Below are 19460 nucleotides of genomic sequence, written 5' to 3' on the forward strand. Positions count from 1 at the left end.
ATATTCAACCCATTCATGGTGGGTCTGAAAGAGGACATGTTAACGTTGGACGCAAATGTATTTGCGTCTTCATAGCTGGCACAGGAGGGAAGTTACATGCACTTTAAGCTGGTACATGGAGACGGTGGGGTACACGATAGGGAACATAACTTGACCAAAAATTTATATTTCCTCATTCCCTCCTTGTTCCCTACGGACCCTTCATGATATATCGATCCTCATGAATCGATCAGTCTGTTCTTGTAACATCATTTGCTTGTCTTTCTTCCTTTGGCTGTTTGAAAGAAAACTGGAATGTTCAATGCATGATGTGGCACACAGTCCACAAATCGCTGGCCCACACTGTAGGCACAGGCAGCAACGGAATACTATGACAAGGCCAATACCTAGGAAGGATAGGATCTTCCATCCCCAAGCGGTCAACGTTGTCCAGAACCAATCGGACCAAGTCCAGGTGCCTGGATTCTGATGTATCAAACTTGCAATCTTATGAAGACGTGTAATAGCTTTGTATACAGATGGCGCGTTTTCTGGAATGAAAACACAGCAACTTGACCCGATGACCTTACAAGCTCCACCTCTATCTGCCAAGATGACGTCAATAACAAGAAGATTTTGAAGGACAACAATCCGCATAGCAGACTGCTCCTCTGTTAAGTTACCTAGGGCGGAGGCAGTTTCATGTACTACTGCTTCGAGTGTTCTAGTTAATCTACGTATTAATTTACTGTTTTGGACGGGGCCTGTGAAAAAAAAGAATCCTTTATTGAAGTCTGTGTATTGCTCCCATGCCGTTTCAGTATAGTCGACAATCGGGAGGTCTCTTCGGAATCTACTGTTTATTAGATTTGTATTTCTATGATAATCAGGAGGAGCCAGGAAAACAGGGGGCAGAAGGAAAGCAATGTAACAGGTACCATCCCAATCTGGAGGTAAGCGTATGTATGCGGTATGACCACAAACAAAGTAGGAATGACGTGTAGCTCGAAATGAGGACCTACCCTCATCAGTGAATTCGACCACAGTAGTACATTTACTATGACCTAAGTGTACTGAACCCTTCTTTCTAACACAAAGATGACCAGTGACTGGTAATACTGACATAGCGGGGAGAGTGGGTGCAGCTTCGGACTCAATAGTAAGAATCATAAGGTTAACTGTGTAATTACCTAATCCATATACTTCGTTTTCTAGATCAGTTCCTATTCTAACAGATCATCCACTTCCATCAGGGTAACAGACGTCGAACAGAACTGAATTCAGGTTTCCCCAAATCCAGCCCCCCTCGCTGGTAACAGCAATATCAGAATCTAAAGAATTGATCAATCTACTCCATGCACCACAGGAGCCATTGTGAGTGAACGGGTACGGAAAGAGGGGCAGAACTCCCTTGTATTTCTGATGGGGAGGGAGTCGGCCACATATCCAACAGTTTGTAGCGTTGCTGGTCTGATGGGAGTGATGTAACATGCTAATGAATGTGTTGTTGCGCAGCGCAAGTCTGTAAGACAGTTCGTGAAGCGGTAATGTACTAAAAGAATGTTCAGCAGAAACATTGTAAACAGATTGTTCACGCTTGAAGATAGGGTAGTATATGGGAAGCAATATACTCGCCACAATAATCAGAAGACTTAGAAAAAACATAATCAATAATGTCACTATACAGTGACTGCGGAGTGATTTGCAATATGCATGTTTCTTGAATTGTCTCTCTCTCTCTCTATCTCGATCTAGGGGATACATGTCAGAAACTATTTAACCGATTCACCTAGGGGAGGACTTAAACAATTAAACTGTCTGACTTGCTAGATCGAAGTTTCAGTTTATACTCCTCTTGGGGAGTTTTCTCTCGTTCGGGAACTTTAAAGTCACTAGGCTCAATACAGTCTTTGGAGGGGGTGGACGAGTCCGGGTCTGGTTTCAGTTCGTTGCACCTTTTAATATGGCTCGTATGTATCCACCCCTTTCTGCCTTCCACTTTTATTGCTGTCCTCGTAGTAAGAAGGACGGTCTTCGGCTCTTTCCAGCGGGGCTCCAGCGGACTTTTCCTGTCAAAGTTCCTTATTAGGACGGTGTCACCTGGACGGACATCATGCGGCTTTACATCAGTATTGTCAGGGAAGGCTGCAGCAACCTGTGAACGACATGATTGGAGTGCAGACATCAAGGAGGCAAGGTAATCTGTCAACATATTACAATCGACATCAGTAATTTTCTTAGGCATGGGCGTCCCCCACATATTCGGTGGTCTGCCAAAGACCACTTCGTACGGGGATAGTCCTGATCTCGAATGGGCAACCATTCTCATGTAGAATAATGCAACTGGAAGGGCGACTATCCAGTCGACCCCTTTCTCTTTACAAACTTTGGCAAGGCGGGTCTTTAGTGTCTGGTTATGCCTTTCTACAAGGCCTGCGGCTTCGGGATGTCGGACACAATGGAATCTCCACTGATATCCTAGCAGAAGGGAGACATGCTTCATGAGTTCGGATGAGAACGGCTGTCCGTTATCTGAGTACACGACACGAGGCAAGCCGTATCGTGGGAAGAATTCTCGAACCAGCTGCCTGGCAGTGGTCGGGGCAGTGTAATCTGAGACTGGATATGCTTCGGTCCAACGGGAAAGTGCACAAACAACTACGAGGACATATTTGAATCCTCGACAACGGTCCATCTGGATATAATCCATCTGGAGGACTTCAAAAGGGTGATCGGGAGGATGGAATCCACCTTGCTCTACAGGAACGCTTTTACCTGGATTGAACTGACAACAGATCATGCAAGTATGCACTTTCTGTTTTGCTGCTGCTCGTAAGTGTTTGTTATACCAGAGATTCTGTAAACTGTCTAACATAGCTTTCTCTCCTAGATGTGCCGGACTATGTGCTGTATTTATCATGATTTGAACCATTGAGTCGGGGAGAAACCATGTAGATTTTCCCTTCGTGACCCATCCTTGATCTGTCTGAATCCCTCCTAGTTCAGTCCATTTCTTTATTTCATCTGAAGGGGCATGTGTCTGGATATCGATTACATCTAGGGTGGGATCCCTGACTGTCATACATTGTGTTGGTACTATTGTCTTTGTCACATCAGTAGTCTGGGTGTGAGTCAATGCTGTATGTTTTGCTGTCTGGTCTGCCAGGTCATTACCGTGGGAAACAGAATCTGTAACTTTAGTATGTGCTTTACACTTCATGACGGAAATGCCCGAGGGCAGATGTATCGCTTCTAACAGTGCTTGGATGAGGGGACCGTGTTGGATCTTGGCACCATGAGAGGTCAAGAAACCTCGTTCTTGCCATAACATTCCGAAGTCGTGTACAACTCCGAACGCATAACGGGAATCAGTGTATATGTTAACATTTCTGTTCTTGGCTAGTATACAAGCTCGGGTCAGAGCAATGAGCTCCGCCGCTTGAGCAGACAGTGTGTCAATACGATGTGTTTCTTTAACTTCAGTTTCAGTGGTCACTGCATACGCGGCCACTAATTCTCCTGTACTTGTTCTCATGCATGAACCGTCCACATAAAGTGTCAGGTCTGGATTTGTCAGTGGGACATCTGTTAAGTCTCGTCGAGGCTTTGTTACTGCATTAATGATCTCTATGCAATCATGCGGGGCTGGATCTGTCATAATTGTAGGTAACAATGTTGCGGGGTTCAGAATGCTACAGCGTCTGATTTCTATGTGTGGCTGGAAGAGCGTCAATTCATAACCTGTCAGTCGTGCTATAGTCAAGTGCTGAGTCTGGGTTCTGTTTAAAAGAACCTCTACAGAATGTGGAACTTGTACTGTTAATGGATGTCCTAAAACAATTGAGTCGCTCTGTCTGATTGCTAGCGCTGTTGCTGCTACTGACTTCAAGCACGCAGGGAGTGCCTGGGCTACTGAATCCAATGTACTTGAAAAATAAGCGCAAGGCTTATGTGAACCTGCTTGATCTTGAGTGAGGACAGACAACGCTGTACCCTCACGTTCTGTAACAAAAAGTGTAAAAGGTTTGCTGTAACATGGTGTCGCTAGAACTGGTGCTTGACATAAAGCTTTCTTTAATTCTTCAAAAGCCTGTGTATGTTCCTGAGTCTAAGGAAGGACAGTCGAAGCCGCTGCCTCCTGTGTTGTTAACTGAATGAGTGGTTTGGCTAGAAATGCATACTGGGGAATCCATTGTCTGCAGTACGAGGTGAGGCCTATAAAGGCCCGCACTTCCTTTTGTGTCTGGGGTTGTGGCATATTTACAATTAACTGAATGCGATCGGGAGTGAGCTGTCTCCCCACTTTGGACAGCAAGTGACCCAAGTACACAACTTGCTGAACACAGAATTGTAGCTTCGAAGAAGACACCTTGTGTCCCTTGTCGGCCAAAAAATGTAAAACTGTCAGTGATGCTTGTTCACATTCGGGTTCACTTCGTGCGGTGATCAGCAGATCATCGACGTATTGCAGTAAAGCGGTGTTAACTGGCATTATGATACAATCAAGTTGTCTTTTCAGTGCTTGACTATAGATGCTGGGGCTTTCTGTGAATCCTTGAGGTGCGCGTGAAAATTTGAAACTTCGTCCATTTAAACTGAATCCGAAGAGATATTGGCTCTCTGGATCAATAGGTACACTGAAGAAGGCGTTCTTGAGGTCAATTACAGTAAAGAACGTTGCTTCTGAATCAATAGCAGTCAATAAGGATGAGATGTTGGGAACCACGGGGTACTGTGGAATAATGCATTTATTCAGTTCTCTTAAATCAATCACCAGCCGATATACTGGCGGTGCATTGGGATCAGTACGTTTAAGAATCGGAATGATAGGGGAATTACAGATATTGGAGTCGGTTTCTACGACCACTCCTTGGGCAATGAGCTCTTCAATGATTTCCAGTAAAGCCACTACAGCATCGGGTGGTAACTTGTATTGTCTGATTCTAGGTAAAACAACACCTGATTTGAGTGTAACACAGTATGGTGTAATGTGCATACAACCTACATCAGTTGGGCCTTTTGCCCACAAGTGATCTGGTACATTTTTCAATCTGACATCAAACTCTCGTAACACATAATGACCCTTAAAGTCTCTTAAGAAAAGTCTAACTCCTTCCGGAGAGCAACATATAACAGCTCCTAGAGCCTTCAATGTCTTTATTCCTAACAAGTTTTCTGGACATGATTTCGTCAGTAACAGGTCTGTAACACGTGATAATGGACCCACAGCCAGGGGGACGGGTTTCGATACCTCATTTACAATCGGCTGTCCTGAAAAACCAAGGGAAACATTCTGTGAGCCTGAGAGGGGTGCCCCTGGGACTTCATCATGGCTGATTGTGGTGCAACTTGCCCCTGTGTCAATTAAAAACTTTCTGTCTTTTCCCAATACTTGACTGTGTACATAAGGACCCTCTTGATCTACAGGAATCTCAATAAGAGGCAAGCCACCCTCCCTCTCTAGGCTGTTTCATGTGTATCGTGGATAATCGGGATAATCAGATTGGGCATACTGGTACATCTGTTGCGAAACTTGCTGAGTCGCGGCAATGGGCTGTGGCTGTGACTGTGACTGTGACTGTCTCTGTGGTACCGCTACTGTCTGTGCTGTATGTGGTGACACATGCATAGGCTGTGTATTCTGCATGGGCTGTATATTCTGTGAAGACTGATGCTGACTATGATCTTGTCTAGGCGGGTGCGGTCTTTCTTTAGTTTTACCTGTCGATATATTATGTTTCAGGACTGGGCATTCATGTACGTAGTGACCTGGCTGCTTGCAATAGTTGCATGTCCCTTTAACGGGAGCTGTGGCGTGACCTGTCTGGGTCGTACCCCTTCTCTGGCCGTCGGCTGGAACCGACTGGGCTACTAACATTTTCATTTTCGTGTCTTTCATGCGTTTCTGTTCCTGATCCTGTTCTTCTCTAATTCTGTTCTGATGATATTGTAACATCTGTAACATCTGTGATGGCGTATTTGTCTGCCATGTACTCTCAACCTTGTATACACGGTTTTTAACCGCTAACAGGGAATTCTCCACTAACTTTGATACAAAAAGATGCGGGTTTAAGACCACTATTAATAATGAAACATTTCTCGAATCTTGAATAGAAGTCACTAGTGTCTTCATCGGGTTTCTGTTTACATGCTGAGATTGCGTCCCAATCTTCCTTTTTAGTTGTCAGTAATCTTGGCAGAACCTGTACTATCAAACCTGGTAATGCTTTAGTTTTCTCCCCAAGGCCTAGCCCTGGGGTACGTTTTTCCTCCTCGTCTTCTATTTCTGCCCATACAATCTTTTTGTCTCCCACTTCCCATTCTTTTTCCTTGAGTTTCTCGTAGATGCCCGTGGGCAGCAGTACCTTTAACATTTTCATGATATCTTCATATGTGTAATCCCCCATCAATAACATGTCTTTAAGTTCTCTGTGAAAACCTGCAGGGTCTTTATCATGACAGGGTACTAGTTTCTTCATTTCCAATAGTTCTAACTTGGTCAGGGGTGTGTGTACATACACACGTTTCAGATTATTATCGGTACCCATGACTGGATGTACTTCTCGTAAGGGGTTCTGACTTTCAAGGCCATGCAGACGCTCCATATGGTACATTTTTCTTTCTGGGGACGGAGCGGGAACATATTCGGAGCTTACAAAAGTGTTATATCTATGTCGTTGTTCTAGAATTATTTGTATTAACTTGGTACTTAGGCCTCTCCATCTAACCATGAGTAGTGCTTCTAACGTATCGTGTAAGGGACCTGGATCAGAATGTTGATTTCTGTATAACGTGAGGAGGTGCTGAATCATGTATACACCTGCTAATTTCTGCTCGTCTGGGGATAGGTTCAGGAATGTCTGCGCTACTGTGTCATCATTGTAGATGTTCGGATTGTCAGCCCATAGTACTGCTGACCGGGCTAGTTCTTGTTCATCCATAGAATTGAGTACATGGTACCCTATTCGTTCTCGAAGCCTTTTATCAGTCTCCTGGAACTGATGTTCAGGAGAATTCGGTTTTGTTATGCCAGAGAGAAAGACTCTCTTGCTTTCTGGACGAATGCCTTTCCTAAGGTAAGTTCCCTTACCTACATAAGCTATCGTATCTGTAGTCTTTTCGTGTTCTTCAGGTTCTTCCTCCTCCTCAGAGGAGGCATTCTCTTTCTCTTTTTTGTGTATTTCTATTACTGTTTTTCTTATTTTTCTGTACATACTGGCTATGCAACCTCCTTTGTCATGTTTTCCTTCAGATATATTTTGACCCCACTTGTTGAGTCCATCTAATTCATCCTGTTCTGTCTCAGGCCTGTCTCGTTCTCTTATTAGGCAATTTATGAAAAAGCGTAATATATATGCTTGAGTGTCAACTTTCTGATGTGCCATGGCCTCCTTAATACTGTCAGGGTCTTCCCCAGTTCGGACAAAATTATATATTCTATCTAGGTACTCTTTCATTCCTGCGAATAATATTAGGTAATCTGTAGCTTGTCGTAAGCGTAGCGATGCTATCTTTATTCTATCGTCTTTGCCGGGTACTGGATCATATCTGCAAACTGAAAGCGGTTCTTTGAGTATGTCGAGGCGGGGTGATTTGAACGTAAAAGGATTCTGCATATCCCTAAGGTGTAATCTGTGTGTTGGTGGCGGGGTCTGGTAACCCCCGGTCGCACCTCCTGAGGCGGAGGCTTGGGCATTATCTCTCCGTGGAGTCTGTATGTGTACTTGAACTTGTCTTTTAGTAGGATCAGGTAGAAGCGGATTCGGTAGATTAATTTTGAGTGGGGGAAGTGGTGGAGGTGGAGGAGCGACAGGCTGTCGAACGGGAAAACCTGGTTGCGGTAATGGCGGGATATGGTCTGGAGGCGGGTTGCCACCCCCGTCACCGTCAGTAGGCGGGACGTGGACAGGTAGATTGGTGTAAGCGGGAGCTACATCTTCTAGATAGGAATTCAGAAATATGTCTTTAGTGGTTCTGTGAGTTACTTTAGTTGGAACCAATGGTGGCGGTAGATTTTTCGGCGTTTCTGAAGTGGCTTCAGGCGAACCCTCGGCCACAAGATACATGCCATTTACAAGGTTGTTTCGTGCGCGGTCTATTTGCTCTGATTTTACTCGGATCCCCTCAGTAACTAATTCGTTTTCTTGGGCTTTATCTGATTCTTTAAGTCTGTCTTCTCTACGGAGTGCTTTTTCAGCACACTTTTGTGATTCCTTACGCCAAAATTCTATGGCGTCTTTCTGAGATTGTCTGGCTTTCTTTTTCCATAGCGCTTCTTCTACCTTCATGATGCACTCGGCATCCCATGTTCCGGTAACGGGCCATCTGTGTCTTTCGTCTAGATGCTTAGTATAATCGGCCCATAAATCTAGATACAATATGGCATCTATGCCATGCTTCTGATACATGAAATTTCCAGGAGTGTCCCTAGGGGGGATAGGAATTTCTTCCTCTAGTATCCCTTTCCTAGTTCCTATCTGCTTTAACTTATTGAAAAACAGCATCTTGTTTACTTAGTACTGAATGCTCGATCCTTGCTACTTAATTCTGAATACAGCTAGTTACACAAGAACACAATAATGCACATTAAAAACAGTCACTCATACCACGACATTAATTACATGGAAAGACATTTGAAACATATAAGACTACCCCGTATACTGGATGTACTGCTAAACAGCACAGATACACTGCTGAAAACAGTGCAAGAGCTTGAATCATCGGATATACTGCTAAACAGTACAGATACACTGTCTAAAACAGTGCAGACCGGACTTGTGTACCCAAACCCGTCTAGATACGTCCCAGCAATGGTACTCACCAGGAAGCACGGAAAACAGAAGGCCTCGGAAAACTCGACTGGACTGGACCGGACTCGACTCGACTCGACACATGGATACTTCGGAAAACTGGTGGGCCTCTTGACACCTCGGACCTTGCTTCTTTCGGCTAGGCTCTGGTCGGGATCCTCCGCACTCCTCACCGCCTCGTCTGGGTGCTGATTGCAGTCTTCGTCACCTCCGTGGGCCAGAGGGAGATACAGGAAATCCTGCCGGTACGCGTAGTTTCCGTCTAACTGATGGCAGGGGACAGAGTTTGCAACGCACCAACCGGCGCGTGGGGTGGGGGAGGGGTCCCTATTCGGGCGCCAGAATAATGTGGTAAATATTTGATTTACCGTCTTAATTTCTATGCAGGTAAGTACTTAATCAATAATAACTCAACCGGGAAGAAAGACGCAGAGTCCGTGGTGTTAGAGTTCTTAGGGGTTTTATTCCTCAAAAAGGAATGGTCATGACCGGATATCTGGTTCCTGCCACCACTGGGGGTGCAGGAAGGGATAGAGCAATATTTTATTGACAAGACATAGCTTATATACTTAAGTTACATTATAGAAACCAATACAGTAGGCGTAACAGCTGAGAGAAACAAGATAAAACACACACGTGGTACTGATACGTAATTAGAAGGCGTAAACTAGGCGTGAACATAGAGGTGTGTGCTAGAAACGTCACATGTAAGTGTCATAAAGGGGTGGCAACAAAAAGCAGAATCTTGCAATGTCAGCAGAAATCTGAAGCTTGGATGCGCGCGCAGCTGCATGACGTGTGATTGACGTGAAGCTGGAGGGTGCTGGGAACTTGACATTTAAACTAACGGAAAGAGACAGAAGTCTGGCATGTCAGATCAACTTGTGCTTCTATCATATCTGATATCTGATGTTTAGGAACTGAGCTATCTAGACGGAAAGGTCTCTGGGGCAGAAGCTATTCTATACTGACTGTGAGTGCGTGTATAAGCGCCTAAGTGTCTGCATGAGAAGCGTGGGGGCATGGGCCTTCCATGGGAGCATGGTAACAGAGGCTATGAATTACTTGCACGGAGACAGTGAGGCCGGGCCCTTTTGCTCTGCAGCTGGGGGAATGTTTACTTAAACTAGTAGGCAGGAATGCATTTTCGAGGAGCGGAACAGATAATTCGAAGGTTGTATTCAGTCTTGGCAGGCAGCAGGCTGAGCTAAGCGCGGTGGGCCGCGCTGGAAGTAAGGCAGAGGTTACGGGTACAGAGGCAGCCTGGGCTGAGGCTTTCAGAGTCAGAAGGCAAGAAAAAAAGGCTCGATGGCAGAATTCAGGGCCTACTTCGCCAGAGCTGAAAAACGTGTAAAGTACACCACAAAAAGACGTTGGCACGGCATACTTGGAAACTGAATATTCAACCCATTCATGGTGGGTCTGAAAGAGGACATGTTAACGTTGGACGCAATTGTATTTGCGTCTTCATAGCTGGCACAGGAGGGAAGTTACATGCACTTTAAGCTGGCACATGGAGACGGTGGGGTACACGATAGGGAACATAACTTGACCAAAAATGTATATTTCCTCAATTCCACCAGAGCCGCACCCTTGACCCTGTGCGACCCCTGCAATTTCTGTTTTCCTTTTGAACACTAGATCTGCGGTCAAGCGCTATCTTGAACTCTTTGTCCTGCTTGACACGCATAAACTGGACCTTTTGTTTCTCACAGAGACTTGGTTTTGTCCGGATTCCCTCCCAACTCTTTTAGCTGCCCTCCCCTCCTCTTATTATGCTCTCCCCGCTGACCGACCGGCCGGAAAGGCTGGTGGCGGCGTTGCCCTGATTGTCCGCTCGGGTCTTAATTTTCAGTTATTTTCAGCCCCCCCATCACAGCGGTCGACTATCTAGTCGTTCGCTCCTCTTCCTTCCTAACACCTCTTACCTGCCTGCTTATGTATCGCCCCCCTCAACAAATCCCGCACTTTATTCCTGCCGTCCAGGACCTGCTGGCTACCCTGGCGGTGAACAATTCCTCTATCCTTGTGCTGGGTGATTTTAATTTTCACTGCGATCATGCTAACCAGGACCCCAGCCCAGTGGCAGTGCTCTATCCTCTAAAATCCATGGCATTTTTTGTGGACCCACAATTGGCATACTGAGGTACCACTGTAAGTCCCTAGTATATGGTACTGGGCATTGGTACAGCCAGTGTATTGACACACCAGGTGTCTTCTATGGGCTGCAGCATGCATTATGGCACCCATGGGAGCCTATGCAAAATGTCTCTGCAGAGCTGCCATTGCAGTCTGCGTGAAATGTTGCTTGCACATTTCACTTTGGATATAAGTTATCCCTTATATACAGGTAAGTGAACCTTTAACCTATAAGTCACCCCTAAAGTAAGCCCTTCAGTCTAAGGGCAGGGTACTTGGTTCTAAAAGTGTGGGCACCCCTGCATGAGCAGAGACACCCCTACCAATCCGGGACTCCATTCTCGGGACAGCCATTGTAAGGTATGCAATAGACACTGGTAAGTCGAGATGTCCAACTACGAAATTGCTGCCCCAAACCTGGCCATGTTTCGCATCAAACATGCTGGAATCATGCAACTACCCCAATTAAAGTGCTAGTTGCATGATACCATGTACTGAGGGGCTTGTACGAGGACCCCCAAATACCAACCTGTGTAGCCTAACTGGGTCTGACTGCTAGCCCAGGGTGCTGTCGACCCTACACAGTGTTCTGCCCCCTTGCTAATGAGCTTAACTTGGGTAGGGGGAGCTGAACAATGGATTTCCTGCAAAGGAGAGGCATAACCACCTCTCCTTTAGAATTTGGTTGGGTGGGGGCACTTCCGAGTGCCACCAGACTGCATTGAAGGGCACATTGTGTGCCCTCCTTGCAAAAACAAGTTTTGCCCAATTCAGGAGCCCTCGGCTCCCACTCTCGTGTCAATCTACACAAAGTACAGGGAAGTGTCCACCCCCCACCCAGCTCCACCCTAGGGAGAAGCCCAGAGCTCCTCCAGTAGTACACTTGATTCTGTCATGTTGAATATTTGTGTGGATCTGTGTGTGACCTGTATGTGGCCTGTATATGACCTGTATGTGACTTGTGTGTGAACTGTGTTTGTGACCTGTTTGTGTAACCTGTGTGTGAACTGTGTGGATCTGTGTGTGACCTGTATGTGACTTGTGTGTAACCTGTGCTCTCTTCTTTTCACAGGTGCTTCTGAAGAGCTGAGGGTTGTCCTGGTCGGGAAGACGGGAGCGGGGAAAAGTGCAACAGGAAACACCATCCTCGGGAAGAGCAAGTTCACCTCCAAAGCCTCTTCAAATGCAGTGACAAGTAAATTCAAGAAAAAGTCTTGTCTAAGAAACGGACAAAACATCGTAGTCGTCGACACTCCTGGACTGTTTGACCCCTTAGTTTCAAATTCAGTAGTTGCTCAGGAGATCGCTAAATGCGTGGTCAAGTCGGCCCCCGGCCCCCATGCCATTGTCCTGGTGATCAGGGCCGGTCGCTTCACCAAAGAAGAGGCCAGGGCCGTCGAAGACATCCAGACCCTGTTCGGAGAAGAGGCCACGGGGTACATGCTGGTTCTCTTTACACGAATGGATGACTTGCAAGCGGCTAAAATTACACTGGAAGACTACATCCAAACCACGGATATCGGCGTGGAAGATCCCGGGATGAGAGCGGTCATTGAGCGCTGCAGGGGCCGCTACCTGGGCTTCAACAACCGGGCTCAAAGGGAGGAGCGGGAGCAGCAGGTGCAGGCGCTGATCTCAATGATCCAGGGCATGGTGGAGGAGAACGGGGGCTCCTGCTACACGAATGAGATGTTTCTGAAGGCCGGGGTGGAGGTCCGTAGAAGGGAGAGAGAGATCAGGGATGAAAGGCGCAGAGCTGGGCGGAGTGATGAAGAGCTGCCGACTCCCCACCAAGAGGCCAAGAAGAGGGTCATACGACATGCAATGAAGAACTTAAAGCTAGACGTGACAGATAAGCTAAGTGACATCAAAGCGTCATTGAACCAGATATTCAAACACCCCGAAAACAGCGATGAACATAGAAAATGAAACAACAGCTTCAGAACTACGGGATGACGCGTTCTTACTTTCACTGAGAAACATCTTGGGCTCACACTTATTCTCTGCTACACTCGCACCTATTCTCTGCTACACTCAGACTTATTCACTGCTACACTCATACCTATTCTCTGCTACACTCACACTTATTCTCTGCTACACTTGCACTTATTCTCTGCTACACTCGCATTTATTCTCTGCTACACTCGCACCTATTCTCTGCTACACTTGCACTTATTCTCTGCTACACTCACACTTATTCTCTGCTACACTCTCACTTATTCTCTGCTACACTCACACTTATTCTCTGCTACACTTGCACTTATTCACTGCTACACTCGCACTTATTCACTGCCACTTGCACTTATTCTCTGCTAAACTCTTACTTATTCTCTGCTATACTTTTACTTATTCACTGTTACACTCGCACTTGCTCTCTGTTACACTCGCACTTATTCTCTGCTACACTCAAACTTATTCTCTGCTACAATCACACTTATTCACTGCCACACTCGTACTTATTCACTGCCACACACACTTATTCTCTGCTACACTCGCACTTTTTCTCTGCTACACTTGCACTTATTCACCGCTACACTCGCACTTATTCTTAACTACACTCGCACCTATTCTATGCTACACTTGCCCATATTGACTGCTACGCTCGCACGTATTCTCTGCTACACTTACACTTATTCACTGCTACACTCGCACTTAACTCTGCTACACTTGCACGTATTCTCAGCTAAAATTGCACATATTCTCTGCTATACTTGCACTTATCACTGCAACACTCGCACGCATTCTCTGCTATACTCACACTTATTCACTGCTACACTCGGACCTATTCTCTGCTATACTCGCATTTATTCTCTGCTACACTCGCGCTCATTCTCTGCTACACTTGCACTTATTCTCTGCTACACTTGCACTTATTCAATGCTACACTCATACTCATTCACTGCCACACTCGCACTTATTCACTGCCACACTCGCACTTATTCTCTGCTACACTCAAACTTATTCTCTGCTACACTCACAATGATTCACTGTCATACTCGCACTTATTCACTGCCACACTCACACTTATTCACTGATGCACATGTACCTATACACTGCTACACTCACACTTATTCTCTGCTACACTCACACTTTTTCTCTACTACACTTGCACTTATTCACTGCTACACTCGCACTTATTCTTTGCTACACTCGCACTTATTCTCTGCTACACTTGCACTTATTCACTGCTACACTCGCACGTATTCTCTGCTACACTCATACTTATTCTCTGCTACACTCGCACTTATTCTCTACTACACTTACACTTATTCACTGCTACACTCGCACTCATTCTCTGCTACACTTGCCCGTATTCACTGCTATACTCGCACGTATTCTCTGCTACACACACTTAGTCACTGCTACACTCGAAATTAATCTCTGCTACACGTGCACATGTTCACTGTTACACTCAAAATTATTCTCTGCTACACTAGTATGTATTCTCTGCTACACTCACACGTATTCTCTGCTACACTCACACTTATTCTCTGCTTCACTTGCACTTATTCACTGGTACACTTGCACGTATTCTCTGCTACAATACCTTTATTCCCTGCTGCACTCGCACTTATTCACTGCTACACTCACACGTAGTCTCTGCTACACTCGCACTTATTCACTGTTAAACTCGCAATTATTCACTTCTATGCTCACACTTATTCTCTGCTACACTCACACTTATTCTCTGCTACACTTCCGCTACACTAGCACTTATTACCTGCTACACTTGCAATTATTCACAGCTACTCTTTCACTTATTCACTGCTACACTTGCACATATTAACTGATAAACTTGCACATAGTCTCTGCTACACTCACACTTATTCTCTGCTACACTTGTACTTATTCACTGCTACTCTTGGACGTATTCACTGCTACACTTGCACATGTTCACTACTACACTTGCACTTATTCTCAGCTTCACTCACACTTATTCTCTGCTACACTTGCCCGTATTCTCTGCTACACTCGCACTTATTCTCTGCTACATTTGCACTTATTCACTGCTACACTCGCACGTATTCTCTGCTACACACACTTGTTCACTGCTACACTCGGACTAAATCTCTGCTACACGTGCACATGTTCACTGCTATGCTCGAACTTATTCACTGCCACACTCGCACTTATTCTCTGCTAAACTCTTACTTATTCTCTGCTACACTTGCACTTATTCACTGTTACACTCGCACTTGTTCTCTGCTACACTCGCAATTATTCTCTGCTACACTCACACTTATTCTCTGCTACAATCACACTTATTCACTGCCACACTCGTACTTATTCACTGCCACACTCACACTTATTCACTGCTACACTTGTACCTATACACTGCTACACTCACACTTATTCTCTGCTACACTAGCACTTTTTCTCTGCTACACTTGCACTTATTCTTTGCTACACTTGCACTTATTCTTTGCTACACTTGCACCTATTCTATGCTACACTTGCACGTATTCACTGCTACGCTCGCACGTATTCTCTGCTACACTCACTCTTATTCTCCCCTACACTCGCACGTATTCTCTGCTACATTTGCACTTATTCTCTGCTACACTTGCACTTATTCACTGCTACACTCACACTCATTCTCTGCTACACTTGCCCGTATTCTCTGATTTACTCTCACTTATTCTCTGCTACACTTGCACTTATTCACTTCTACACTCGCACTTAATTCTGCTACACTTGCACGTATTCTCTGCTACAGTCATCCTTATTCTCTGCTACACTTGCACTTATCACTGCTACACTCGCATGTATTCTCTGCTATACTCACACGTATTCACTGCTACACTCTGACCTATTCTCTGCTATACTCGCATTTATTCTCTGCTACACTCGCACTCATTCTCTGCTACACTCACACTTATTCCCGGCTACACTCAGACTTATTCACTGCTACACTCATACCTATTCTCTGATAAATTTGCACTTATTCTCTGATAAATTTGCACTTATTCTCTGCTACACTTGCACTTATTCTCTTCTACACTCACACTTATTCTCTGCTACACTCGCACCTATTCTTTGCTACACTCACACTTATTCTCTGCTACACTTGCACTTATTCACTGCTACACTCACACTTTTTCACTGCCACACTCGCACTTGTTCACTGCCACACTTGCACTTATTCTCTGCTACACTCAAACTTATATGGCTGAGATACCCGCCACCCCCTCTCAACACACTCCCCAAGGATGGGAAACTGGAAACCGTTCTTGAACTTTTGGAAGTCGGGAAGGGAGTTACCCTTCCCGGCCGTATTTATTAAAATATGAAACAAAATTAAAACATTAAAATAACAGTTTCATAATATGTACAATTTCATTACCACATTGCGATGTTTGGCTAACCTTAACATATCCTCTAATACAAAGGTTCTCCTAGCCGAACTAACATCCTACAAAACATTTACTTGAAATTTTGAAATTGTACATCCTAACGTTTAAGGGCCAACGGCAAGGTCGTAACCGGTGTCAAGATCCCTAACCCAGACATATCCCCCTCCCTTGTGAGGGGCGGCACGGAGGCATACCTCAAGTGCAAAACCAATTTCCCTTGACTTGACGGGGGCCCCAGTAAAACTCGACGCCACTTAAAGGTCGTACGAGGCTCGTGTGAGGTATCTAGAAGGTAGCGTAGACCCCCCCCCACACCCCACACAACTTACCACATCTGCCGTCGCAGACGTCCTGGCCCCGGGAAATTCCCCAGGAGGGGGCTATAACCCCTCCTACCCATGAAGGGGCCTTGACCGCCTTCCCTTTCCTTTCGGCGACCCATCCTTAGAAGGGACCGCCTCCCCGTTGAGGGGCCAATGGCCACCTCCCCCGAGCGCCCCCATCCGTAATGGGTAACGCCCACTCATAGGGATCTTCCAATTATTGCTCACCGATCATGACCTTACCGCCCGACCAAAATAAATACGACAATGCTAACTAAATACTAAATGACTATATCTAACCAACAGTAGCAACAACAACTTTATTCAAACACATGCGTACTGATGAACACTAAAGCAGAATTACTTTATTTGCAAAACATAACACAAATCGACCATTCTTTATTGCATACTCAAAATCTTCACGATAATACCACAACCTGTAAACGAAAATGACAGTTATCCCTCAAATTTTATTAAAACCACTCGCTGTCTTCAGGGGCTGGTGGGTGGGTCAAAATTGGCTCTTCGTTCCGTCTCGAGCTCACGTGCAGCGAGGAGGTGCAGCTTCAGAGCACAGGAACAAGAGGATGCCGTCTGGTCTTGTTTCTCCTTATATCCGTCTTCAGGGCGGGCGTAAACCCGCCCCTGCCTGCCCCAAGGGCGTGGCCAGCCGCGTTAGTGTCTAGGCCAACCCACTCGAGGGCGGGAAAAGGCGCGCCCCGGCTACGCCGCTTCGGGCATACCAGCCGAGACTCGCCTCCCGCCCAAGATGGCTTCCTGGGGGGATCGTGGTACTCTGCCATACGTTCGGGGGGACCGATTGGTCGCCCCTTGCCATATGGCTGAGATACCCGCCACCCCCTCTCAACACACTCCCCAAGGATGAGAAACTGGAAACCGTACTTGAACTTTTGGAAGTCGGGAAGGGAGTTACCCTTCCCGGCCGTATTTATTAAAATATGAAACAAAATTAAAACATTAAAATAACAGTTTCATAATATGTACAATTTCATTACCACATTGCGATGTTTGGCTAACCTTAACATATCCTCTAATACAAAGGTTCTCCTAGCCGAACTAACATTCTACAAAACATTTACTTGAAATTTTGAAATTGTACATCCTAACGTTTAAGGGCCAACGGCAAGGTCGTAACCGGTGTCAAGATCCCTAACCCAGACATATCCCCCTCCCTTGTGAGGGGCGGCACGGAGGCATACCTCAAGTGCAAAACCAATTTCCCTTGACTTGACGGGGGCCCCAGTAAAACTCGATGCCACTTAAAGGTCGTACGAGGCTCGTGTGAGGTATCTAGAAGGTAGCGTAGACCCCCCCCACACCCCACACAACTTACCACATCTGCCGTCGCAGACGTCCTGGCCCCGGGAAATTCCCCAGGAGGGGGCTATAACCCCTCCTACCCATGAAGGGGCCTTGACCGCCTTCCCTTTCCTTTCGGCGACCCATCCTTAGAAGGGACCGCCTCCCCGTTGAGGGGCCAATGGCCACCTCCCCCGAGCACCCCCATGCGTAATGGGTAACGCCCACTCATAGGGATCTTCCAATTATTGCTCACCGATCATGACCTTACCGCCACAGGTCCGGATAGTTGACCGGCTATCCGGACCCCCCACCAAACTCCTATCTAAAGGTCATGTTTCAACATCTTTAGCCACGCTATGAAGTCTCCTATGAGTAACTCATTCCCCACCCGAGACAAATGAACACCGTCCCCCAAATACATACTGTCATCATTAATACACCCATGCGAAATAGAATGCAGTGCATTGGACCGGAACAACCTACTCACTTTGTTATTAATTTTTCTCACCGAGTGATTTAAAGCAGAAACAGAAATAGCCCCCCGCCACACTTTTCGTGGGATCATATGGGACCACGCAATTGTGCACCCTGGAACTCTCCTCGCTAACCAACTTACAGTGGAAAGCATCGCCTCCAGGAGAAGTCGTCTACCAGTGGTGACCAAATCATTGCCCCCAAGATGTACTATGACTACAGACGGCGGTGACCTCGTCCGCCCTAGCAAACCCTCGAAAAATGATTGAAACTGGTCAATACAGAGACCGCCCTTTCCGTAGAAGGACACACTGTACCCGTATTCCCCAGCCATGTGCACCATGTCACCTGCCTTGAATACGTCCGCGGCACGCCTCACGTATGAGTGGCCCACGACCCACACCTCCGTTTTCACAGCCGGTGATGTCTGACCGCTGTCCCGGTGTTGGGTCGACTGCATAGTCCGCCCCGCCTCGTAAGCTCGCGTAACTGAAAACCAAACAAAACAAGAAGCGTGAGTACATCATTACAGCTTCACAACATGTGCAAACGCACATACTTTTTATAACAATTGGAGGACCAACGCCCCACACGTTTAACTTGTTCTACATTCAGACCCCTGGCTGTAGCCTCTGTAGCAGCCCCTATCCGAAAGGAATGGGTCCCAAACTCGCCCGGGTTCAAGCCCGCAGCTGTAATTGACATCGCAAGCACCCGCTGAAACTGAAACCTTGTCAGTGGGGTGGCGTCCGCGTGTCTCAACAAGGTCCCCCCCCATGATGCCACCCTTCGTGTCAAATAATCCTCTAAACACTTCACTGGGCACATGGACGACCCGGGAATCCTGCGTATAATTATGCAGTCGCCCATCCCGCTTTGATCGGTCTTGGACCTTACAAACGAGACAGTCATCGTCTCCCCTCTGATTTGAACGTGCTCTGCGCACAGCCCTCCCGTAACATCCTGCTTGTTCCTCGCCACTAATTCGCTTACCCGCATAGCTCCATGAAATGCCAGCGTAAAAGCGGCTCGGAATAACACTGTCTCAAAGTGAGATG

The 19460-nt window shown here is 46.3% G+C and overlaps 1 protein-coding gene across 1 annotated transcript in view; it reads left to right on the plus strand.

Annotated features, from left to right (window-relative positions):
• LOC147725117 (GTPase IMAP family member 7-like) overlaps positions 1–12857 on the plus strand; it is a 140743-nt gene extending 127886 nt beyond the window's left edge. The window contains exon 6 of the mRNA XM_086967111.1: positions 12001–12857. Within this exon, the coding sequence (XP_086823237.1) occupies positions 12001–12857 (857 nt within the window). The remainder of the gene's footprint in view (positions 1–12000) is intronic.
• The last annotated feature ends 6603 nt before the right edge of the window (positions 12858–19460 follow it).

The sequence above is a fragment of the Lissotriton vulgaris genome, chromosome 4_1, assembly GCF_964263255.1.
Source record: "Lissotriton vulgaris chromosome 4_1, aLisVul1.2, whole genome shotgun sequence".
Classification (NCBI taxonomy): domain Eukaryota; kingdom Metazoa; phylum Chordata; class Amphibia; order Caudata; family Salamandridae; genus Lissotriton; species Lissotriton vulgaris.